Below are 25169 nucleotides of genomic sequence, written 5' to 3'. Positions count from 1 at the left end.
CCGAGCAACCAGGATGAAGGAGGAGACAGGGTGGGCATCTGGCGCCTTGCTCCTCAAATGAAGTCCCTACAATCCCCAGCACTGATAAGTGCCGGGGAAGTGATCCCCGCTTTTCTGCTAGCCCCAAGGCTAGAGTCACTTCCAGGACCGCAACCGTCGGCATCCCGAGAGCAGGGCTGAGCCTGCAGGGATGCATGAATGAATTAATGCAGAGAGGTACACATGAATGAATAAATGAATGAATGAGAAGAACGGATGGGAACAAGAAAAAACAAATGCATTGGGCAAATGATGGTGAGGATTACTCATGCCAGGAATCTGATGGAACAAGGCTAGAGCTCACGCTGGCTGTACTCCCGCTCTCCTTTCCTCAGAGGAGAGAAAACTAAAGCACAGAGAGGTTAGCAACTTGCCTGAAGTCACAGAGTTAGTCTAAAGCAGTGCAGGTCACTAGGTAGTCCGGCCATAGGACCTACACTCAGCTGAGGCTCATCAGAACTGCCTCCCCATCGCACCCCACTCCACCCCACCCCACCTCCAGCCGACATTCAAAACAACCTAATGAAACCCAGAGCCCAGTCAAAAGGGCGCTTGGTTTCACCATCAAATCATTCTTGTTGTTGTTGGCTGGGATTGGGCTGAAAGCAGACCTTGCCCTTTCCATGATTGTTTCCAGTGGTTTTCAGCATGTTCTACTTCCTGCCTCTGCAGGGCTGGAGGGGTAGCGGGATGCTTGGCAGGCTCCAGAGGTCTCGCCTTTACCAGGGGCGGGTGAGGGGGGTGAGCGTCATCGCCGAGAGGTGTCCTGGCCTGCACCTCCTGCAGCCCCACTATCCTCAAAAGTCACTGTTTTTAGCCAGGAGATGGTTTAACTTTGTCTTGGTGTATATGTTACTTGTTCTACCCATTCAGCACTTTGAAATGGCTGTGGGAGAGCAAGGAGTGGGGCCAGGGAGAGAGGGGCGGCGGGGTCACATGAGGACGCAGTTAGGCTCAGCATCAGCAGCCAAATCTGTTCAACAATGAGATGAGTTTCCCTGACAGGTGATGAGCTCCCCGTCCCTGGAAGTGTTCAAGTTATTACAAGGGAGCAGAGAGGGCTTCCTAAACAACAGGAAGCCGTTGAACTAAGGTCATTTCCTGTGCTAATATCCTGATTCCAAGACTTCTTTTTCAGTCCTCAGCCTCTCTGACCTGCTTCTATGTTGTCCCAAGTCTTTGGTAGAAATTCCTAAACCCTGAGATTCTGCGGGCCTAGGAGACCGTGAAGGCATCCATGATCCTATAATTCTAGGATTCGGTATAAAGACAAGATGCTCAGATCCCGCAATTCAAAGATTCTCTAAAACGCGTCTTTGAGCCTGTGAAAGATGTTCCAATTCCAAGATTCTGTGCATCTCGGATGCTATGAATGGTACTGACATCCACAAATGCTCCCGCTGTACGAGGAGAAGGGTGGGCTGCTCACATTTCAGGATCTGTAGAAAGAGAGACTTTGGTTGTTTATTTCCAGGGACCTCTCCGCTCTAAGAAGTGGCATCCCTGCAAGTTTGCCTTCCGTTTCCCCTCTCTCCCAGCCTCCACTGGCTCACTGCAGCCTCTCCTGTCAAGCACCCAGAGCCCTCAGTGTTGAATGACCCACCCAGAAGTCCCCCAACTCTGTCCCCTGCCCACACCCACTGCAGTCTGGTTAACCTGACAGCGGAGAGGAACTCCTCTCTTGGTCCCTGACACTAGTCTGAAACTGCTTGTTTGGATTGTCCTGCACACTCGTCCCCTGGCGACCGCCCCCCAGCTTGGAGAACAGGGCTGGGGTACCCTCCAGCTTCTCTCTCCCTGCCTGTCCCCAGCTCCCCAACCCAGGGAGGCAGGTGTGGCTTGCACCGCCCCCCGCCACTGCCTTGCCAGGGGTACCTTCTCAGTGGGGATTGTCACCTGTCATAACCAAGGTAAGGTCACCGTAGGGACGCCTGTGCTCGCCCCTAGGTCTTGAAGCTCCAAGTCAGGAAAACCCCTGGGTGGATTTTTCCCACCTGGGTGGGTGGATATGGTTCCCACTGAACACTTCAGGAATGTTTTCCTTGGGAATTAATTATGACAATAGTAGGCACAGAGCCTTTGGAGGCCAAGTAGAATTTTTCTGGTGTGGCTCACTCAAAATAAGCAGCTTAGGGACCAAGAAGGCTGGAGCCCCCTTGCATTTCAGTTCTGTTTGTTTTTCCTGACGCACTGGCCCTGCTCCACAGTGCAGGTCTCTCTCAGATTCACTATTAATTGGGGACTCTCTCAGTGGGCTCTGAGTGACAGCTGTCCTGTGGGTTCAGCTGGGTTTCTCTGGAAAGGAACTGGATCCGGGGAGGGAGAAGTGGAGACTAGGCCAGCGGGGCTGGATTTCTGGAGGAGGCTGGATTCGCATTCAGTCCTCCCGGACAGCCCAGGGGCTGCTCCCCACCCACCAGACCTCCGCAGGAAGGTTGGGGCACCTGTGCACCTGCGGCAAAGGGAGCTCAGAACCCGGCAGACTTGTCCATGGAGGAGAGGAACAGCGGTGCTAAGAAGTCTCACACACGGGAGGAGGGGCATTCGCTGGCCCAGGAGGCCAGGACACCACCAACCTGCTTCCCGTGAACTTGGGGCCCAGGGAGCATCACTGGATGCAGCTGCCTGGCCTCCTCTGGCCAGATATGAACAGAGAGGACACCTGTACCCCAGGTTAAGGCAGAAAGACCTTCGGCTCAAGGATCAGACCCCAGGCACCCCCTCAGGATAGAAAGATGCTTGTGAAGCCAGAGCGGGGGTGGGGGGGCAGCCCAGAACTGCGCAGCTGCACTCCCTATCCAGCCCATTGGTCAATTTGTATTGCCCAGGAGCCCTCGGGAGTGGGGGTGGGGAGTTGCCATAGTAACTGCACACACAGGGGGCACACACGTGGCTCTGGGCAGGGCTGAGGGGAGAGACACCAGGGCGGAGGGCTGAGGACCCAGGACCTGAGGGAGGGACTGGTCTGGGAGAGAAGGGGGCAGGGTAGGTGGCAGGCTGTGTTGGGAGTCCCCACTTCTCACCAGGCCCTGGGTGAGGGCATTGCTCATTTTACCTTACGTGACCCTCACAACAGCCCTGGAAACCTCTGTTAATGTCCCATTTTCCAGATGAGAAAACTAATGTCCATGGTGATCCAACACACCCAAGTCACAGGCTTTTCCGTAACAGGGCCAGGATCTCCACTTGGGCCTGCCTGGCTCCAATGCACGTGATTTTTCCTTGTGCCTGAGCTACAGGGATGTGAAATAGCCGGCGTCTGCCACAGACTTCATGAGGCACAGAGCTCTGGCCTCAGGGCAACAGGTATGAGCTTGAGGAAGGCAACAGGTATGAGCTTGAGGAAGGGCCCCGCACTGACAGTGGAGAAACGTGCTCACACCATGGCCCCCTCACCTCCTAGATGTGTGCCTTGGAACTCTCTCAGCCTCAGTGTCCCTACCTGTAAAATGGGAGTGATGACCCTACCTGTGAAGGGTTAGAATGTGTCAGGATTAGAGCACACCTACCTGCCTGGCATACAGTAGGCCATCAATAAATGTGAGGTAAGGCAGAATGTGAGCTCTCTGCAGGCTCCTTCCTTCCCTGGACATCTGGTCTGACTCTGTGCATCCATCCACCCATTCAGTCATCTACCCATTTACCCATCCACCTCATCCACATCCATCCAGGCACCTCATCCACTCATCCATTCATCATCCATCCATCATCCATCTCCATCTTCCGTCCACCCATCCATCCATCCATCCATCCACCCATCCACCTACCTATCTGTCCATCCATCCATCCATCCTCCATGAACTCACCCACCCATCCACCCATCTATCCAACCAACTCTCCACCTATCCACCCACCCACCCATCCATCCATCATCCACCCACCCAACCACCTATCCTTTCATCCATCCACCCAATCATCCTCTTGCTGATTCACAGCAGGAACCTAGAACCGCTTTGGACAGGGATTAGAGGGAGACACTGTCACAAATGTCTGACAGACCTTCTAGCCCAGTGACAGTGGCCACAGGCATAAGGATGACTGCTGCCTGGGGCCAGAACAGAGACCTGGTTGAGCCCCAAGGAGGCACTACGGAGGAAGCAGACTTTCCCTGGGAGAGTCAGGGAGGACCACAGGAGAGAGTGTCTAAGTGATCACCAGCCTCAGCAGAGCAAGAAAGCCATTCAGGGCAGAGGCACAGCATATGCCAAAGAAAGGAAGGACAGAAGAGCCTGGTTGGCCTGTTTGACAAAGAGCAAGACATGGCTGGACCTCAGGTACAGAATGCAGGTAGGTGTGTTAGGAAGAAGCAGGGAGCAGACAGCCTAGAAGAAGGCAGGGCCAGACTCTGAGAAGCTTCTGAGAATTCTGGGCTAAGAGAGCTGAACTCGATCCCATAAGCAGTTAGGAGCCACGGAAAGTTCTTGAGCTGGGGCATGGCAGGATAAAGTTAACACGTTAGAAAGCCCCCTCCAGCAGCATTGAGCAGGCAGCAGTCGGGGACAAGCTGGGAGTTGGGTGCATGTCCTGGGCCCAGTGTTTTAGGGCCCTTCTCCTGACAGTTTTCTTGGCACACAGGGATACAACAGGTTCAAATATCAAGTAGGGACCAGCCTGGACAATGGCCTGTCAGTCCAGACCCAGGGCCCACCCCGTGACCCAGCAGACAAATGCACCTCACTCACCTCCATAAAGCCCAAGCGGATCCTGAAGTCAGTGTCCAGCCTCCATCTGCCCCCACCCAGGGCTCCTCACCATGGGGATGATTTCAGTCCCTAGCCCCTCCTCATGCTCCCCTCCCGCTCTCCTGTCCTCATCAGCAGGTGGCCTCCCTTCTTCTATCCAGAGAAAATCCAAGTCTCGAAATAGAAACTCCCTAGAATTCCTGACACCAAATACCCAAACCTCCCCACACTCACAAGGCCCTCCTCCCCTTCCTCCTGAAGATGGAGACCCCATTCCCTCCCGCTGTCTGGGGCCCAGACCTGCTCCAACCAGCCCCTCCCACCCGCAAACCGTGCAGGGGGAGAAGGAGGGGCAGTTTTAATCTCTTTATCGATTTAACTGTCTATTCAAGTCTCTCTCACCTTACAACAAACCCTACATCAAACCTGAACTTGATGTTCCCACTATCGCCCTCTCTTTCCCCTTCCAGTTGTGGGAACTTCCTAAATCAGCCGTGGATGCTGCTTGCCTCTCCACACACACTCTGGGGACTGCTGCAGTCCCCATTCATTCCCCCACGGCACTGCCCTTGTCAAGGCCACTCTGACCTTCACACCTCCAGCCTGCATTGCAGCCACTACCTCCAGACTGGCCTCTTCCCCCTCTTCAGCCCTGTCCACACCCATGCAGTGGCCAGGGGGACCTTCAAACCCAAATTTGTTCATATCCCTTGCCTGTCCACACCATGCATGGCAACTGTCACAATCAAGAGAGCATCCCAACTCCCCAGCATGGTTCTGTGGCCCCTGCCACCGTTTACGGGATGGATGGATGGAAGATGGATGGATGGACGGATGGACAACGGGTGGATAGGATTGTTGATAGTTGGTTGGATGGATGGACGGACAATGCGTGGATAGGACGGATGATGGACAGATGGATGATGGATGGATGGATGCTGAATGGACAGACAGATAGATGGGTGATGAATGGGTGGACGATAAGCATATCCAGGATAACACATCTAACACTCAGAACTGATTCAGATGCTTCCCCAGATTTCGCCAAACTCTCCCCATCCAACCAGCAGATCTTCACCCCACTGAGGGCAGACTGACTCACACAGGATGACGCCCGGCTGTTCTGGGGATTTCACCTGCCTTTTCTTGTTGCTCCTCACAGTCATACCCCTGTGAGGTGAGTCTCTCACAACAAGCCTACAGTCAGGGACATGGCAGCTCCAGGAAGCTGTATCGCCCCCTAGTGGGTGGCCCAGCTGGACACACACCCAGGCCTGCCTGACCCAGAGCTGGGAAGCATGAGGAGGGTGCCCCTCTTGGAGCAGCTGGCGTGGGGCTGGGCAGAGGACTGGGTGACAAGGTCTCTTCCCCCATGACGGCTATGCCGGGCTGGAGCCAGCCCTCCATTCTTCTTACCCCATTTAACCCTCTCTCCAGCCCCCCGCAAGCCACTGCTGCTCAGCCCCCTGACAGAGGAGGGAAAGAAGGCTCTCAGAGGAGCAGTGGCCTGACCAAAGTCCCTCAGCCGCAGGTAGAGCCAGGCCAGACCCCTGGGATCCCACACAGGGCTCACGGGTCTCCTTGAGCCTCCCAGCTCGGATGGTTTCTCTGGACAGCCCTGGTTTTTCCAGCTCGGCCTCCTCCTGCACCGTGTGGACTCAATGTTCCCCTCAGATCTCAAAATAGGCCCTTTTCAATGGGCCTCACTCTGAGCAATAAAATCCATGAAATCAAGGATTTCGGGCATTCATTGCTGGTGGGGGTTTTTCCTGATACTCATTAAAATAAAGACATGACTGGAAGAATATAAAATACAGTTTCTCGGTGCACCGCCCACAGTCACCTCTCTGACTCAGCGGGGGCCGGTCCCCCTTCCCAGGAGGCACCGGGCCCGCTGCCAGAGCGGCCGGGAGGAGCAGGGAGGAGGCAGCTTCTGGGTGTGTGGACATGGCATGGCCTCTCCCAGCCCAGCCCAGGACAGGGGCGGTTTCTCTTTCCCCTGGGGAGGCCCCAGCCCTGCCTGCCGCCCCAGCCTGGGCCTTGGCAAAGGAAACACCCTGGCAGCCGGAGGGGGCCCAGCTGACCACCGGTCCCCTGACAGAAGGCCCCGTGGGGAAGACTGCGATGGCCCCAAGGGTCCCCGAGAATGGGGAGCATGGGGGGACTGACCACATGCTCTCACCACCGGTCCTGGCTCTGGGAGGAAGCCCCAGGCTTGGGACAGGATCCCTGGCCTGCACCAGCCACAGGACAGAGACTGGGAGATGCTGGCTGTCCATGGGCCAATGGCTCCTGCCAGGAACGAAGGCAGGAAACTGCAAGAGAAAATCTGATACCAGGAAGGGGGGAAGTTTTTTCCCAAGCTGTGGCCACAAGCCCAAACAGCAAGGCCCGCCAGCCATGGGGGGAGGGAGGCAGCAGGCGGGGAGGACTGCAGGGTCCCGGAAGGAGGCTGTTCTCTCTGTAAGGGACTGTGGCCAAGCTGGAGGAGGTCCAGAGGTGGAACCATTGGGGCCGGACCCCGACCTGTGGACCTCAAAGAGCATTTAGGGCAACAAAGGGATTTCCCCCTGGAGGAAGGAAGACTCAGGGGCCACATGGCTTAGACAGGCCTGGGTTTAAGACCCAGAGACTCTACTTGCCTCTGCAAGTCCCTTCTGCTCCCTGAGCCTCACTTGACCCAGCCTGTGAAATGGGGACAGTCCTGTCATCCAAAGTAGCTACAGAGAATCAAAGAGGTTAGTGCTATTAGGACAATGATTAGCTCACAGTAAGCAGTGATACATGTTAGCTATCCACGGGCTTATATTTCCAAGTTACTATTAATAGTTATATAACACAGTACAGTATTATATAATAATTATATATTATATTATAATTTATGTATTTATATATTTATGTTTATTATTTACATGGGTATGTTATTTGCATGTTTTATTTAGATATTATAATGTGTTATATAGAAGTAATATAATACATTATCTATACTGTAATATACTATAAATCCCTATTTGTAAATTATTGCTGTCACCACTGGAAGGCTGTGGGACTCAGAGGGAACAGACACGTTCTGTGTGGCCCGCATATCACACATTCATTCACTCTATCTACTTACCAGGGCCCTGGGAAGCCCAGGGGAGCCCCTTTCCTGGGCTTCCTTGAGCACAGGTATCTTCAAAGGTGGGCACCCTAGAAAGGACAGCCCTGGGGAGCTGGGAGGCTGCTGGGGCTACATGTTCAATCGTGTGGACCAGGGGCCCACTGCACGCCCACCCAGCCCGGGCAGCCGGGGGTGCAGAGGCGTGGGAAGTAAAGGGCTTGCCAAGGTCACCCAGGCCTGAGTGCAGAGCCACGCCTCACACCCAGGTCTGGACACAGGTGGTCCCCACTGTTGACCCCACGCTCCACGTCACCATCACGGAGTTGGGCAGCCCCTCGCACTCTACAGGGAGGGGGCGGACAGGAAGGAACCACATCAGGCCCTGCGAACCTGAGGAACCTGAGGGGACAACGGAAGCAGACACGTTCTGACCAGTTGGGAGGTTTTCCATGAGTGAGGGGGCGCTGTCTCTTCTTTGAAGCCCTGGTGGGAGACCTGTGGCTGAGGGGGTACCCGGGCCCAAACCCCGGCACAGAACCCGTACCCGAACCCCAATGACACCCTACCCTGCACCTGGTGTCTCATTCCAGTCTGCACAGCCCAGGTGGGAGTTGTTCTCTCCATGTCCTCAGTGTGCAAACTGTGACCAGAGGGGTAGTCACGGGCCCCAAGTAACACAGCACGTTGGGGACAGCCCGGGTCTCACCCCCGGCTCTTTGGACTATAGGCGACTTGTTCTGTCCAGGGTCCCCGAGAAGCCTTTTGGGGGCCCCTCCAGCATGTCTATTTCAGGGTGTCTAAGGTGCCCCTCCCCTCAGTCTGGCTTCAAGACTTTTCTATCCCGAAGAAGGGACAAAAGACTTTTTCCATTGCCTATAGGAGCAAGAGAGGGGAGGGGAGCAGGAAGACGCCCCTCGGGGTGCTCCTACATAGCCCCCCACCCCGTCCCCAACCTCCAGGTCTGGGCTGCCACCACCAGCCCAGCAGAGCCCGGGCCAGGCCCTGCAAGACCAGAGCTGAACCCAGCCTAGGCCCCACACGGGGCATGTCAGGGGGAGGGGTAGGAGAGCATAGCCAGCCAGAGCCGGGAGAAAACAACCATCTTTGGGAAGACCCCCACCCACGCTCTGCCCCTGGAGACAGGTTGCTGCCTCCTTGAGTGTCTTTGTTTGTGGGAGGGAGGGGGCAGTTTGAAGGGATTAGATCACTGGCTACTGAGTGCCACAGGTGACAGGCGCAAGCCTAGCTGGCAGGGGCTGGTGAGGAGCCCCATCCCCCAGCCTGCCTGCCATCTCATTCCCGGGCGGATGCCGCCATCCAGTGGCCAGATTCATCCCTGGCAGCCTCAGGTCACTGTATGATCTCTTAACTCCAAGATCCAAGGTGGTCCTTCAGATCATCTTACCCAGGGTCAGGAGTCCATTTCACAGATGGGGAAACTGGGTCACCCAGGTAGCAGCAAAGGGTGAGTGAAAATAGTAGGAAATTTGGAGCTCAACAGCCCTGGGCAACAGCCAAACCATATAGGTCTTAGGATGTCCAACGACGTCTGAATTTTATCTTGTAGACAACAGGGAGCCAGAGAAGGATCTTGAGCGAGGGTGTGACATGACCAGATGTGCACTGTAGGACCATCACTCCGAAATCCGTATGCAGAATGGACTAAAGAACAAGGCGGGAAGACCAGTTAACCTGCTACGGTCCCAACCTGGAGAGAAAGGACTAGAACCCGCCTTCATCATGGTGAGTCCGAACTGCAGAGAGGCAATGTTCTGGAAAGAGTCCTGACTTTGGAGCCAGAGATTCCAGGGTTCAAACCCCAGCTCTGCCACTTACTGGCTGTGTGGTACTCTACATCTGGCAGCCTTGCTTTCTCCGTTTGCAAAACCAATTTATTCACAACATCACTGGGAAGTTTGAATTCAAAATTATGTGTGTTCCCAAAAAAGGGTAACTCAGTGGGGGCACTAAATATGGTTCTGACCCCAGGAGCAGAGATGGCCCCTCCCAAGCCAACCAAGGCTCGTGTGCACCAAGCTCCTGAGCTCCCGGGATGCTCAGAGCTGCCCAGCTGCACAGCGGCTCCAGAGGAGGCTGGCCCATACCCAGGCAGCAGGAAGCCTCCGAGAAGCTACTGTAGCCTCTCATATTAATTGCATTTGCATCTGGAACAGATGGGGTGTTGGGACTACACACCCCCTCCCCACCACCACCACCATTTTTCACAGAGCATTGATCCAGGAGAAAATCGTGTAATTAAAAGAGGAGAAATGCAAAACAATCCCCTTAGAGGACTGTGTTGTCTTCCCTCCCTTGTAAATCCATTAATGAACTGTAATTGCAAAGACAAACCCCTTATTGAAACCTGGTAACCAATTCACTGTGGGGCCCGGGGACTCCCATTGTAATCCAAGACCTGGGGAAAGACAGGGGGGACAAAAATCCTAATTAGTTTAGTCCTGTTTATCTATACACAAATCAAAACAACAAAAATATCGGTTACAAAGTAATTTGCCATCTGCCAATACACTGTGGGCACCCTGGGAGATGTTGGTTTTCCTTCTTTGGGGGACTTGTTTATAACTTCTGTTAATCAAATGGCGAGCAGGGGAAGATGCGGGATTTACATGGAGAGGGTGCTGCAACTGACGTGGGGTGAATCCAGATGAGTCTGGCAGTTGAGGTTTGGAAGACCCTAAGATGCCGGTCCTCGCCATCCTCAGAACCCAGCAACATGGTTCTGTATGAGTCAGCTCCCCCGTCCCCATGCAGGGAGGAATACAGGATCTATTCCAGCCAGGAGATAAATAAAACCCCAGCTCGGACCCTACCTGTTGGGGATATCGGGTGGTTCTGCTCGGCCTGCACCCGGACCCCGGACCCTGGATCCGATTACACGCCCCTCCTTCCCCTGGAGGAACCATTCAGTCTTCTTAGTCCTGGGACAGCCTGTGTGGCTGGTCCAGCCATCATCCAGGGACAGGCAGAGTCCTGGCCTGGCCAGTCAGAGCCTTGCATCACCCTGACCACAACTGATTGTACAAGGGTGGGCACTGGACCCAACCTGAGCCAAGGAGGCTGAAGGCTGCGAACTCAGAGCTGGGGAGCATGGAGCCACCTTGAGACGAGGGCTGGCTGGACATGAGGCCTCCAGGGCGGAGACCAGAGTCAAGAGTGGAGAGAACCCATGGCGCCTGGGTGGTTCAGTTGGTTGTGTCTGCTTTCAGCTTAGGCCATGATCCTAGGGTCCTGGGATTGAGTCACATCAGGCTCCAATCTGCTTCTCCTTCTCCCCCTGCTCGTGCTCTCTCTCTCTCTCTCTCTCTCTCATAAATAAATAAATAAATCTTTAATTTTTTTTTTTAATTAAAAGAGGGGAGAGAGCCAGAGGCCTGAAGATGTCCCCGAGCCCAGCTCCTTCCTGGCACCTTCCATCACGGGGTCCCATCAACTCCTTTCTCATGCTGAAGCCGGTTGAGGTGACATTTCTGTCCCTTGCAGCCCAGAGCCCTAACTCAGGCCGTTCTCAGCCACGGTGCCCGCCATCTGGTCTCCAGGTGGTCGACCTGCCCTGCTTCTCCTGCAGCCACCCCAGGACTCCCCCTCCTGCTGCGGGATGATTTGGGCGGCACTGTTGGAAACAGGAAGCAAGCTTCTCCTACTCAAAAATGGGTGAGTTCTGGGCACATACCCCCTTCCACTTGTTCCTTTATGAGAAATCCTGAGCCTCAGCCCCAGAGGCACCAGATCCCCAACCACCCCTGTTCAGCCTGGACCGGGGCCTAAACCAGGTCAACCACAGCCACAGGCCTGCCAGTTCCAAGCCCCTGGGTGCTGATCTCCCCGTCCAGCACCTTCTCCAACCCCCAGCCTGCTTGTCAAGGTGCTCGCTCCCTGCCTGGCTCCCACCAGTCCCTCTGTGGGAGTCCAGCCCTGCTCCCTCTGCCTGGGGCTCCTGGGTCCAGCTCCAGGCTCCTCTAGGACCAGGTCCACCCTCTGACAAACTGTGAGCCTGCCGACCCTCTGGGAGGAAAACAGGGGAAGAGACTGGCCACTGGGATCTGCTGAGGGCCTACTGTGCGCCCAGGGCTTGACGTTCGTTGTCACAGGCGGCAAAGCTAAGTTGGTGCTGCTCTTAAGAAAGGCCTGAGCTTTGGGTCAACCTAGGAATCGGTGCCGACGCTGACTCAGACAATCCCATCACCTGTAAAACGGGTCACACCAACACTGTCACAGAGGGTCACCGGAAGGATTTCCTTGGGCCCTCAGTGCCACTGTCTGAGCAGTTTCTCTGTTCTCCCTGCAAGTAAGGATGTCGCTGCCTCACGGTGACAGGGAGGTCAGCCGCCCTGCAGGGGACCCAGCAGCACCAGCCTCCAGGTCACCACCCTACCCTGGGCAAGTGAGAGGGACGCTGGGTCCCCACCCATCCCAGCTCAAGTCTCTTCACAGCCCATCTCGCACCCCCTCGAGGGTTTGTCGGGGAAAACATGAGTCCCATTTCTAATCAGAGTTCCATTCTACTTTCTGATCACATCACCTTGTTTCCTAAAACCCTTCCGTGGCTTCACACAACCTGCAGGGGGAGTCCTGCCTCCTCCGGTCCTGGGCCTGTGCCTTGGTCCCCGTGACAGGCAGCTGCATCCAGGATCTAGAGGGGCCGCACACCTTCCTCCTCAGGGCCCTTGCACACACCACTTGCTCTATTTGACACACTCATCTCCAGCCTCCTTTTACCTTCCTAACTCCAAAAGTGCCTTCAGATTCGGGCGTATCGTCGACCACCTCCAGGAAGCCTCCTCCACCTGCCCACAGCTGGGGAAGACCTCCTGTGGCACACCCCAAGTCCTCCGCCCGCTACCCCAGCCGGACTCCCCGTGAGGCTTTCTGTCCAATGTCTGTCTGCCCCTCTAGGCTGGGAGCACCCCAAGGCCAGAAACCACTGGGCGTTTTTCTATTTTAGCCCGAATGCCTTGTGCATGCTTTGGCCTCTGGTGATGCTCAGTAAATGGGGAAGGAAGGAGGGAAGGAAGGAAAGAATGGGGAGAGAGGGTAGAGCTAAGACAGGACCAGCTGGACTTCACCGTCCCCGGCCCCTCCCTCCCAGGCATGTGCCCTTTCTCAGCCCCTCCTCCCTCCACACACCACTCACCTTCCAGACTTGCCCTGCACGGGCAGCCCTCAGGCCCCCTGCTAAGCCACCTCTGCAGTCTCCTCCAGGGAGGCCTGCGGGGCTGGCCATGCCAAGCCCTCTGTCTGGGTGCCCTCAGCATGAACGCTAGTGAGGGTGCTGTTGCCCCGTTTACTGTCAAGGAAGCTGAGGTCAGAGCGCGAAGGAGTCTGTCCAAGGCAAGGGCGCTGGGGGTGGGGGGGGTCTCACACCAGGACTGTCGACCCCAAACTGCTAACCTGTCCACCGTCACCTCTCCATGGGACAGTTCCTGGGAGCTCGGAGCCTGACGCTTGGTCTCTGCCAGGCCAGACACCCCCGGGCACACCTTTCTCTCATCCAACTTCAAGGAAGTAGTGACCGCTCTCAGCTCTGAGTGACACCATGCGTCCCCTGGGAGATTCTCGTTGACTGCTTATTTCTGGATCATCTCTCCATTTAGCAGATGAGGAACTAAGGCCCACAGGGAGAAGGGATGGCTTGTCCAGGCTCACACCGCCCTCCAAGACTCGTCTCCCTGAGCTGTGACCCCCTTCCCCCCACATACTGGAACTGTTCCAGGCAGAGAAAAGGCTGTCCCTGACTTCGCCTCCTGGTGGAGCTGGGGGAACAGTACCCATGACCGTGACGCAGGTGGGCCAGAGCCATGGAGCATACTCTGGTCTCCAGCAGGTAACAGGTGCCCCAGTTGGCACAGCCCCCGGAGACCAGGTGACTGCAGAGTCTCAAGGGACACTGGCCCCAGATGGGAACGAGGGAGGTTCTCAGGTGCTGATAGGTTTGAATGCGTCCCTGAGGCTGGGAAACCACTCCCCAGATGGCAACAATGATACCAACTCCACTCTGGGTGCAAAATGTGGGTGGACCCTACGCTGGGTGCCCCCCACTCATCTCACTGACACCCCGCAACACCTTCGAGGCGGTGTCAGTATCCTTTGCCTTGGATGTAGGTGGGGAACTCAGAGGGGGAAAGTGTTCCCGCCAAGTTACTGGGCAGCTAAGGCACGGCGCTGGAACCCAGGATGGTCCCACTTCGATGCAAGGGTTTCCTGGGTGTCGCGAACGGCCAAGGCAGGGAGTGTAGCCAGAGAGGGACACCAGAGAATGACCCTCTGCCATGAATTAAAAGTGGCTGCAAATTCTTCATTGCTTTTTCTCCGTGGAGTGTACCTCCCCACCCCTTGTGTTCAGCCTGGCCTAAAACTGCTTTGATCAAGAAATCAGCAAAAGGATCAAAAAATGCAGCAAAAATCATGCAGTGCCAACATGGGGCTCCAGACACAGCCTTGGGCTGCCAGAGAAGAAGTGGCGTTCCCCCGCCGGAGAGCCCCTAAGGACATTCATGGAGAGAGAAATAGAGAGAAGCCCAGCCCTGCAGCCCCGTCTCCCCAGGTAGCAGTCATGCCAGTGGGCCCTGGCACAGGGGAGTGGGCCATGCTGAAGGCTCTGGCAGGGTCGAGACCACCACAAGTGTGACCCCAGCCGACTCCACATGGAGCAGAAGAACCACCAACGGAGCCCAGCCAACGCACAGAATCAAGCCAGGCACAGGTGGTTTTCGGCGGGGGGGGACGTTTTGAGCCACTAAGTTTAACAGGTGCAGGGATATAATTCCGCCTGCTGGAACTGTGTCTAAGGAAGACCTCTCGGGATGATCTGAGTCTCTCATAAAAGCCTTTTAGAGGCTCCCAAGTGTGAATCTAGTAGTAACCCTAAAAATGCCCCATGACACAGGAATGGGTTCAGCAAATCACCCCAGCTCCCACTGTGGGACACCAGGGACTGAGACTGTGGGGGGCACTGCTTCAGAGGGGCCTGGGTGAGGCCGGCAGACACCGGGTAGGGCTGGGGGAGACATGGGGTTCAGGAAACTTTCTCATGTGCCATCCCTGAGGCAGAGGGGTGCCGCCGTTGGTGCTGGGGATGGAGGCAAAGCTGCTAATGCCCAAGGAGGGAACAGAGAGGACACCAACATGGGCATGGGGTGTGGGGCTGGTGGGGGCGCCCGGGGCCAGCCCCGGCGCAGCTGGGACCCTCCCAGCATCTCTAACTCACGCACACACACTCAGCCCACCGGCTCCTGCTACAACCTAAACACTCTCTCTTTTTCCCCAGCTGGGGTGAGGGTGACAGGCGCTCGACTGGACTGTAAGTCCCTTAACGGCAGGGACTGCATCTGTCTCGAAGGCCACCATCTCCCCTCTGCCTGCCATGGGCCCGTATTCTGTGTTTGTCTCCTACATGCACACATGAATAAATGACTGAAGCGGGAATGAATGAATGTATGCATGATGGCATGAATCGGCCTGTCTGGCGTCCTGGCTCTTCTACTTCTTTGATGTCTTGCAGCTCTAGGTTCAAGCCCTTGCTCTCCAACTGATGCCCCAGTGAGCAAGTCATCTGAACACCCAGACACAGCTTCCCCAAGCGCATAATGAGGGCAACTCAAGCCCGCTGCAGGCAGGGCTGCAGGAGAAAGAAACAAGAGCCTGTAAGGGCAGGGCAACCCCACACGGGCTCTGGGGTAGCGGCCTTCACCCCTGTTCCCACCACTGTTACCAGCCTGCAGGGGCCCCCTGCACCCACCCACCCCAGTCCTTCATCCCGCTCCCCAAATGACCACGCTACCTCCAGCCCCATTCAGGGCTTAAGTTAAAACATATTTCATTGTTTTTGAGAAGGCAATAGAAAAAAAACAAGAAAGAAATTCACAGCACTCGCAGTCAAGAAAGGGTTAACTAAAAAAAATAGGAATATATTACGTTTCGATTGAAGAAATGCAAACGCAGTCCCTCTCACGCTCACCCTTGTGTTCTCACTCACACACGCTCATCCCTGCTCCAGATACACGCCCACCCTCAGGCACGCAGGCACACACAAGCACACTCCCCAACACAGCCACGCTCCTAACACACGTACACGTGCCCATGCACTCGCACACACGCGCGTGCTCCCAGACACGGCCACACACCTGGCACACTCACACATGCCCAGCAGGGCTGGCAGGATGGTGGGGGAGGCCTGGTGCCCTCAGGGCCTGCCCCTCCAAACCCCCCTCACCAAAATGGCAAAGCTAGACTACACTTGGGACTCTAGGGGACACACGCAGGACTCGGGGGGCTGCATGGGCAGTGGGGAGACTGAGAGGCCGCGGCGGGGACGGGCAGTCTCACACGACTCTGTTCTCCAGGACGGCCAGCCGCTGGCTCACAGCTTCCAGTGGACTCGGGGTTAAGGACAGGCCCAGGCTGACCAGAGCAGGGCAGCGACGGCTGTGGTACCTGCCCTCGGGACCCCACCTCCCATGTCCCCCCCTCCCGAGAGCCCCTCTTCCAGGGAGTTCTCTCACCCCTTCTGCAACATGTCACTGCCCTCAGAACGGTGCCTTCCCCAAAACCCAGTAGTTACTGGGCGCCCTGAAGGCACAGCCCTGCCGGGGGGCAGCTTCAGACCTGCTGGGTCCCCCACCTGGATTCCCACCTTATCCTGACAGAGCCAGGGAGCCTGTTCCAGGCCCAGCCTCGTCTGATTGGAGACTGGGATTCGTCATGTCACTGAGAGTCTGAGAAATGGGGACGCCACATGCTCCATGTTTTCCTGAGCACAGCTAGGACTCTGGACGGGTGTCCAAGTCTCTAGATCGTGGCTTCTGCCTCAGTTTCTCTGTTTACCCTCTAGGAGCCTCTGCTTTTGACAGGATCAGTACCAAAGGCCATGCCAGCCCATCTGTCCAGAGTCCAGCCTGTCTCCAGCAGGAGGCAGAGGCCCCACCTGTGACCCCACACACAAGGGGCGTGCCTCCCTCTCCCTGCACACCCCGCCCCCGCACTGCCCCATCCCCCCTACCCCTCAGTGGCCTCTGGGAAAGGATATGCTTCCTGGTCAGGGCCTGCAGCAGCCCCTCCACTCTGGTCTGGAATTTCACAATGGACTCGCAGGCACACGGGTCTTCCTCTGGAATGGACAGAAAGCAGGGAAAGAGAAAGGGGAAGGTGAGTAGTGGCGTGGCAGGGGGGCAAGGAGCGCTCACAGCCCAGGACCAGGACTGGGGAGTCCTGGGGATGTGCAGGGGGCCTGTGAGAGCTGAGAAGACAGAGACATGTGTAGGGTCCTGAAGCAGAACTCTCAGGAGTGACAGAAGGGGAGACCCCGAATGTCTTCCCAACCCCACAGAGCCCCAATAAAACCTCCAATAGCAGCATCTCCGTGCTGGTCACCTACTACATGCAGGACACGGTTGCTAGGGACCTCGAGGTCATCTTGCCAGCTTCACCCAACACTTTGGATTGGAAGTCATTAATCATCCCATTTTACAAATAAAGGACCCAAGAAATGAAACCACTGGATCATGGCCCACAAGCAGTGAGTGTCACAGCAAACACACAAACCCAGGTGCCTCTGGCTCTGTAATCCGTACTCTCTACGAGTCCTGGGAGGATGGGGGAGGTAGCAGGGTTCAAATCCTGGCAACTCCAGTTATTAACGATCGCTCCACCCCTCTGGGCTTGGTTTTCCTGTCTATAAAATGGGAATAATATTTCTACTAATTAGGATGGAACGACTTAATATTTGGAGAGCACTAACAACAGCGCCATGCATGTAGGAAGCATATGTTTGCTAGTGGCAAAAGTGAGAACGGTCAGCCCTCCTCCCGCTTCGGCCAACTCTTCCTGCCGCCCAGCTCCTGCTTCTCCCCACCCCCATCCAGTCCCAGGATGGCTCCACAGTGCCCCCCCCCCCCGAGCCCCACCTGCCCCTCCCATCAGTGCCCTCTCTGGCCTCACTAACCTACGCAGATCTTCTTCTGCAACCTCTCGCCAATCTGGTTGATGGTCTTGAAGTCAGCTGTGTAGAAGTAGTGCTCTGCCACGGGCTCTGAGGCGATTTCCCTCAGCTCGTCCTCCACGGCATTGCCCACACCCACAGCAAACATCTTAAAGCCTGCCAAGAGGAACAAGATGAGTGACAGTGGCCATGGGGACCGGCAGCGGCATCTCAGCCTCCTAAGAAATGCCCAGGTGAGCAACACCAGACACCTCCTAGTGGCAGCTGCTGGAATTACAAGCACAGTGCCTAAGACAGAGACTTCCAGCATTCCCTGAGGTTCTCCCATATGTCAGACCTGCACTGATTCCTTGGACCAGGAGCTCTGTAATCTCGTATACCCCCAGAACCATCCGTCTGGTGGCTATTATTATCCTCCTTAAATAGGTGATAAAACAGAGACTCCAGCTTGTCCCGAAGTGGGGCTACCTTCCAACAGTTGGTGTGTTCTGGAGAACATTCAACTGAAAATTTTCCAAGCCCACCTACAAAAGGACCCTTGAAACAAACTTCTTACTTTTCTGGGGCCTCTGATCACAGGTAAGAAAGAGTTGAACAAACCCAGCACTCCTCATTTACCTTGTACCTGGGGTTAGGGTTTAGACTCAAGACAGACAACTTCCCGTCAAGCTGTTCCCTAGGTACCCCTGGCCATCAGTGGTGTTCAGGGTCCAGGCACCACCTACCAAGGTCCTTGGCTTTCTTGGCAGCATCATTAATGTAGTCTTGGCTCCGGCCATCAGTGAAGACAATGCCCACCTTCTGGGCCCCAGGCCTAGCCCCGCTAGACACAGTGAAGGAATTGTCGATGAGATACTTGAGGGCAGCCCCAGTCATGGTGCCCTTCTCCATGTAAGACATGTTCCGCACCGCCGCCTTAATGTCCTTCTTTGTGTGGAAGCGGCCCAGTGGAAACTCCTGCCGCACAGAGCTCGAGTATTGCACGAGCCCCACTTGGGCCAGTTTGTCTGACACGTCCAGCGTGTCCACGATCTGATTGATAAACTTCTTCACTAGTTCAAAGTTCTCCGGACGCACACTTTTGGATCCATCAATGAGGAAGACCAAGTCAGTGGCTGAACTGCCACCACCGCCACTGCAGACTGGGAAGGGTGGGAAGGCGAGGAGATGAAGCTTAGGAGCCCGTCGTTCATCCTGACCACAGTCAGGAACCCATCACACACCTAGCTCTATATTGAGGTTTATCCCAGCCACTTTTGTCTTCAAAACTCCCTCTAGAAAGCCAAGGTTCCTGGCCTCGTTTTATACCTTTGGAAATTAAAACTCCAAAAGCCGTTAAATCGTACAGCTCAGAAGGAGTGGCACTAAGATTTGAACTCAAGACTATGTAACTCCTTCCACCATACTAAACCCACCACCCACTGTGACAAAGAGGGACAGAAGTAGAAGATAACTTTCGGCAGACACCAAGTTCTAGGAGACATCTACCACTGTTGCAGACTGGCCCAGAAGCAAAGTGCAGAGAGGCTCAGATGGGCATCCTAGAGAGTGGCCAAGCCCCCTCCCCTCCCCTCCCCACCCTCCCCAGGGCTTGCCTGTGTCCAGCCCACTGACCATTGCAGGTCTTGCCGTCACTGTTCAAGGTGAAGCCCTCCCGACAAGCGCAGGTGTAGGAGCCTGGGGAGCTGAGACACATCTGCTCACAGTCGTGATCTCCTGTGGCACACAGGTCTGACACCACTGCGGGGACAAGAGGAGACTCAGAATCTCACGGTCACAGGGCCTTGGACATCTCAGCCAGGGTAGCCCTTCACACACTCAGGGAAACAGGTCACCCACTGGCTGAGGTCTGAGCCCCACACTCTCAGCCCCCGGCTGGAATCACAGGTACGCCCCATGCTGACTCTTTCAGCCCCGCCTCCCGCCCTATTCAGCTCCGCCCCGTCAGTCCCTGCCCTGTCCATCTCCGTCCGGCCCCGCCCCGGCCCGTCCCCGATGCAGACTCAGTCCCGCCCTGTCCAGCTCCAGCCCCGATCGACTCTCTAGTGACTCCCCCATCCCTCCCTGCTCCCTGCCCTGACCTCACCCCGACGCTCAGTCCCAGCCCTGTTCATCTCCATCCATCATCCCTATCCCTCCATGCCCCCAACCCTAGCCCTCCCCCGACGCGTACTCAGCCCCGCCCTACCCAGCCCGACCCTGTCTAGCCACGCCCCGATCGACTCTAGCCACGCCCCCACCTTGATCCTTCCCTGGCCCCGCCCCGGCGCTCAGTCTCGGCCCTATCCATCCCCGTCCGCCCCGCCCCGGTCCCACCCCCGAAGCGCACTCAGTCCGCCCCAATGCTCTCAGCCACGCCCCCGCCCCCTGCGGTCCGACCCCCACACCAGCTCCCCAGCGCGCTCCCCGAAACCCCCCAGCCTCGTCCATCGCCCCCCTCTCCCGGCGCACCGCAGAAGGCCTCCTGGAACTTCTTGGACAGCTTCTCGATGACGCTGTAGCTCTCCACGTAGTCGACGTGCTCTTCCCGCGGCTCGCTGGCGATCTGCCGCAGCGTGGCCTTGTCCACGCGGCCCACGCCGATGGCGAACAGCTCGATGCCGCTGGCCCGGGCCCGTGCAGACACGTCCCGCACGCTGTCCTGGGGCCTCCCGTCCGTCACCACGATGGCCACCTAAGACACGCGGGGCGCGTGTGAGGACCAGGCCTCCCTCCCGCGCTGGGCCGGGCCGCTCAGCCCTCCACTAAGCCCGCGGGGCCACTGGCAGAAGAGGACCCTGAGGCCGGAGGGGCAGAGCGGCTTGCCCAGGTCACAGCTAATCCACACCAGATGGCTCTGATTCCCCGCAGGGTTTCGCCCCAGGGAGGGGAACCTGACTAGCAAAAGGGGAGACAGGTTTCCTCTCACTGAAAGACATGGCTGAGATGTTCTCCCATCTGACCAGGGCCTGTGGGTGTCTCCCCGCTCGGGCAGGCCCCAGCTCTGACAATCTGAGGGCAGGACCATGTCTCCCTCCTCAGACTGAGGCCTCTGAGGACAGGGCCCGGCAAACGGGCCCGACACCATGCAGTTCTGCCCTTTGGCCAGCAGAGGGCAGGCGAGGCTAATAAACGGCGGCTCTGCCTCCAGTCTGGCCTGCCTTCCCCTCCAGGCCCTGGGCGGGGGCTTGTTCACACAGGGATGGCTCCCTCTTCTCCCTCCGTTCCCGAGGATGCTACATTTCCTTTCCGTAGGAGAGAACACTGTCTGCTCCCCTCCCACAAGGCTCCCCTGTTTGTGCCCTGGGAAGGGGCACAGAGGGGACCTCTGTGCTTGACCTAACCTCACCACGCCCACCTGAGCCTGCCTGGAAGCCAGGGTCCTCACAGCGCTTCTCTGCTTCTGACCTGGGTCTGCTTCTGATTCCTGGGTCCCCACCCTTGGCCCGGGGCCCCAGACCCCTGTCTTGGTGACCTGTAGTATGGTGGTTGGAAATGCTGCTCACTTTCCTGAGTCATCTAGGAAGGGGATTGTTTCCTTATCACTGCGGGGACCCCTGGGGAGTGATCTTGCACCAGAGGCCGAGGCTCGCCTGGCTGTGACTCTCCACTGCCACAGGCTGCCCCACTCCCCGAGACCCACTGTCTCCCGGAGTCCCGACTATCCCCCTTCAACCCGGCCTTGTGACCTTGCACCCACATGGTAGGGGCCTCCCACAGGTGGATTCCAGGCTGGACGGCCCAGGTCTGGGGGCACTGTGTGTCTTCATGTGCTTACCCCAGGCCCCTAACTGGAGGTGTGATACCTATAGACACTGCCACCATCCCCTTCACCACCTCTCTCCATTCGGATCACCCCAGGCCACCACAGCCTGTCAACGACCACGACCATCAACCGCACAGCAGAGCTTGTAAAGGGCCCCCACAGAGGACGACCAACAGGCTTAGCCTCACAGGCCACTTCTTTGAGGGCTGTAATGGCCGGGATTATGGCCTGTCCTCTGTAGCCATTCCTACTGCTTATTAGCTGGGCAAGACACTTAGGCCTCTGTGCCTCAGTTTCCTCATCTGTAAAGTAAGGCCACCACCTTCAAGCAGGATTGCATTCCTTCGGCACTCAGATGTCAGGCATGGCCTGCGTGGGGGTCGGAAAATATGTCCCCGGGGCTGAGGGCCTGGGCAGGTAAAGGCTGACTCCTTGGGGCTGTTGAGGGCTAGGAAGGAGAGGTGTGGGCATCGGTGGGCAGACCACCGTGGGATGCAACCCCTGACTGGTCTCAGAGGCCCTGGGCTGTGCTGGGAAATCCTGCTGTGGGGACCAGGCCTGTGAACTCCTCGGCACCTGGCCTGGAGTCCGTACTGACGTCGGCTTGGGGGACATCACCTCATGTTTCCAAACCCCTGCCCTCGGAGGCTTATTAAATAAAACTGAGCTAGGCTTGGTGGGTCCATGCCCTGTTGCAAGCACACTGTGCAATGGACTTCACAGAGGCCTCCTAACAGTCTCCCAAAAACGAGTTGCCTCATTGTGGTTTAGACGTGAAGGGACTGATAAGGAGCCACACGTGCTGCTCAGGGTGACAGCTAGTCCAGGGAGCGGGGTGGGGGGCAGGCATCTGGACTGCCTCAGTCGGCCCCAGGGAGCCAAGGTCCACCAATCTGAAAAAAATCAAGCGCTCTCCAGATTGAGGTCCTGCGGTCAGAAGGTGGATGAAGATGACTTCAAGTCCCAGCTCTGCCCCTTGGCTTCACTGGGCCGAAGACACAATCGGAAGCTGTTTTGGGGACTCCTGCAGCCGGCAGGGAGGGGCGGGACGCATACCTTGCTTATGTCGGGGGACCTGGCCCGACCCCCCTCGGCGTCGCTGAAGGCTTTGTTAATGGCGAACTGGATGGCCAGGCCGGTCATGGTCCCCGTGGACAGAGGCTGGATGCGGCGCACGGCCCGGAGCAGCGCGGCCTTGGAGCCGTGGGCCCGCAGCGGGAACTCCTGCTTCACAGCGCTCGCATAGTTGACCACGCCCACCTGGGTGGCATTTGGTCCCACATCCAGAGACTCGATGACCTGGGACAGGAACACCTTCACCTTCTCGAACTCCACGGGTCGCACACTGCGTGAGCTGTCCACCACAAACACCAGGTCCGTGGGCCGGGTCCGGCAGAGATGCCCTGCAAGGGGGGACGGGAGGGATAGGGCCAAGAGCAGGGGGCGAAGGTCAGGCGCTGCTTAGACCGAGACTGGAGGCCCTGGGCAGTGTAACCTGAAGCTGGGCCAGGCCAGCTCGCATCTCCTGTCAGCATATGGACACCCGTGGCTGGCCCAGCTTCTCAGCCCCTCGGGGAAGACAGAGGTTCAAATCTCAGCCCCGGGGCAACTCAGTGTACCTGCCTGAGCTCAGTTTCCTCGTCTGTACAATGAGCTGACAGTCCCCTCGTTACAGAACCCTCAGGGCTGAGCAGGAGTGCGTGCAAGGTGCCAGGACAGGGCTAGGGACACAGCTGGTATCCAGGGGGGTGGCAAAGGAGACAACGGACTTTAAGACACAGCCTCTCAGGCTGTGGCCCAGAGTGGCTACCACAGCCATGGCAAAATTTCTCCTGTGGGGGCAGGGTGGGGGGGTGGAGGACAGAGGCCCAGGGCCCAGCGCATGGCCCATCGGCTTGGTCTCTTTCATCTCAGCATCAAAGCCAGTCACCCAAGGGGACCCAGTTTCCCTCAGCCCCAAGAAGCCTTCTGGCTGGTGTCCGTGGGCAGGGAAAGGGGCAGGGATTCCTCGTGGCCACTGTGGCAGCCTGATCCGCTTCGTTCCTAAGACACATCCCCACGGAGGCATGTCTTTCCAGACACCCCAGCAAGCAGCCCCATGGGCTGCGACGTGCATGAAGCTGGAATGAAGTGGAGTGGAGCTCAAATCCTGGCTCAGCCCCCCTGTGGCCCCGGGCAGCTCACTGCACATTTAGGACCCTGAGTTTCTCATCTGTCCAGTGGGGAGAATAAGGCTCACTGCTTGTTACTCTCACTGGCCTGACCCTGCACCCAGGAGAGGCTCAGTACAAAGGCCCTCCCCTCTGTGCCCCAGAACTGAGCAGAGCCGCTCCCAAGAGAGGATGCTGGATGGCTTAGAAAAGGAAAGGGGTCCTGGTCTGTTCCAGCCCCCAACCACAGCACTCTAGGTATCAGAGTTCCTCAAGGGACCTTAGAAACGACCTTGCAGCCGCACCCTGGTCCCTGCTAGTTAAGGCTACACATGGGTAAACTGAGGCCAAGAGAGGCTAAGGGAATTTGCCACACCATGGAGCAGTGCATCAGGAGCCAGGAGAATGCCCTTCTCCAGTCTCAGTTTCCCCATCTGTACAGGAGGAGCTGGGCATTCTGGGACTCGGTGCCCAAGGCAGAAGCTCTGGGAGTGGTAGAGCAGGTAGGAGCTCACACCCAGCAAGGCTGGAGGAGCTGGGGAAAGGGGGATGGAGTCCTGGTCACCCCAGGTAGAGCGTGCATGCAGCCCTGGGCTTGGTGCAGCTCCAGCTTCTGTCCTCAGCGACCCACAAGATTGACCCTGGCAGCATGCGTGGTCCCCAAGGGGGGCCTGAGAGCTGAGGAGCTCCAGGGAAGGCTGTGAGGCTGCAGAGAAAGGCCCACTCTTGTCCCTCAATAGCACAGACCGAGGATCACCCCTGCTCTGGTCCTTATGAATGTCACCATTGCTGTTGGCTCCAGCGCCAACCTGCTGTCCCCCTACCCCCTTGTCCCGACCCCTCGGTACCCCAGCCCATCCCATGCCCCATTTAACCTCTGCTCCTCTTGGCCAGGCTGCTGGTCAGAGACAACTCACCCTGTGTCCCCCACCTCACGTGGACCCCCTCACCTCTGGCCTGGGGGGCAAGGCCCAGTGTGCACGGGGCCTGGAACAGCAGCAGCAGCAGGCCACACTGCACAAGGCCAGTGCCAGGAAGGAGCCTCATGGTTCTGGCAGGGCAGGCAGCAGCCAGCACAGTGCTGGGGGCCAGTGGGGTCCCGGTCTTATCAACCTCGTCGCCCAGCCTCCCAGCCAGGCGGCCCCCACTAACATGGGGGCGGCTGCCCGGGGCCCCTAGCCCCCTTGGAGGGCGTGGCCCAGGCTGAATGGAGGTGTGTGTGCCCAGAGAGGGAGGGAGCCGCCTGGCCTGGGCTCAAGAGGCCCCTCCGACCACAAGGGCTCCTTTGCCTGCAGAAGCGGACCTGCCGCTGGAACTCAGGAAATCTCAGGTGGGTGGAGGGCAGCTCTGCCAGGGATTGGAGCCTGCCCTGACCCAGAGCTGCCGCTCCAAGCCCAGGGAAAGCCTGGCCCAATGGCCTCAAGCGCTGCACCCTCGCCCCACACCACACCCCGACCCCCACGCTCACCTGCATCAGTTTCCTTATCTGGCACTCGCC

General features: G+C 57.3%; 1 protein-coding gene across 1 annotated transcript; it reads right to left on the bottom strand.

Moving 5' to 3' along the window:
- Positions 1-16160: 16160 nt before the first annotated feature.
- On the bottom strand, positions 16161-24718 carry MATN1 (matrilin 1). The gene is made up of 8 exons (XM_046023412.1): positions 24622-24718; positions 22578-22924; positions 20228-20450; positions 19391-19516; positions 18502-18918; positions 17780-17932; positions 16865-16945; positions 16161-16210 (listed from the first exon to the last, which is right to left on the bottom strand). The coding sequence occupies exons 1-8, from the start codon at positions 24716-24718 to the stop codon at positions 16161-16163; spliced, it is 1494 nt and encodes a 497-aa protein (XP_045879368.1).
- Between the last annotated feature and the right edge of the window lie 451 nt (positions 24719-25169).

This window comes from Meles meles, chromosome 1 (genome assembly GCF_922984935.1).
Source record: "Meles meles chromosome 1, mMelMel3.1 paternal haplotype, whole genome shotgun sequence".
Classification (NCBI taxonomy): domain Eukaryota; kingdom Metazoa; phylum Chordata; class Mammalia; order Carnivora; family Mustelidae; genus Meles; species Meles meles.
The sequence above is the reverse complement of the archived record's forward strand: the minus strand, read 5'-3'. Positions and strand labels throughout refer to the sequence as shown.

Coding starts and splice junctions, on each gene's coding strand:
- MATN1 (XM_046023412.1), bottom strand. CDS start 24,718: ATGAGGCTCCTTCCTGGCACTGGCCTTGTGCAGTGTGGCCTGCTGCTG. Junction 22,925..24,621: donor CCTTGCCCCCCAGGCCAGAG/GTGAGGGGGTCC, acceptor CCCCCCTTGCAG/GGCATCTCTGCCGGACCCGG. Junction 18,919..19,390: donor TGACGGCAAGACCTGCAATG/GTCAGTGGGCTG, acceptor CACCCTTCCCAG/TCTGCAGTGGCGGTGGTGGC.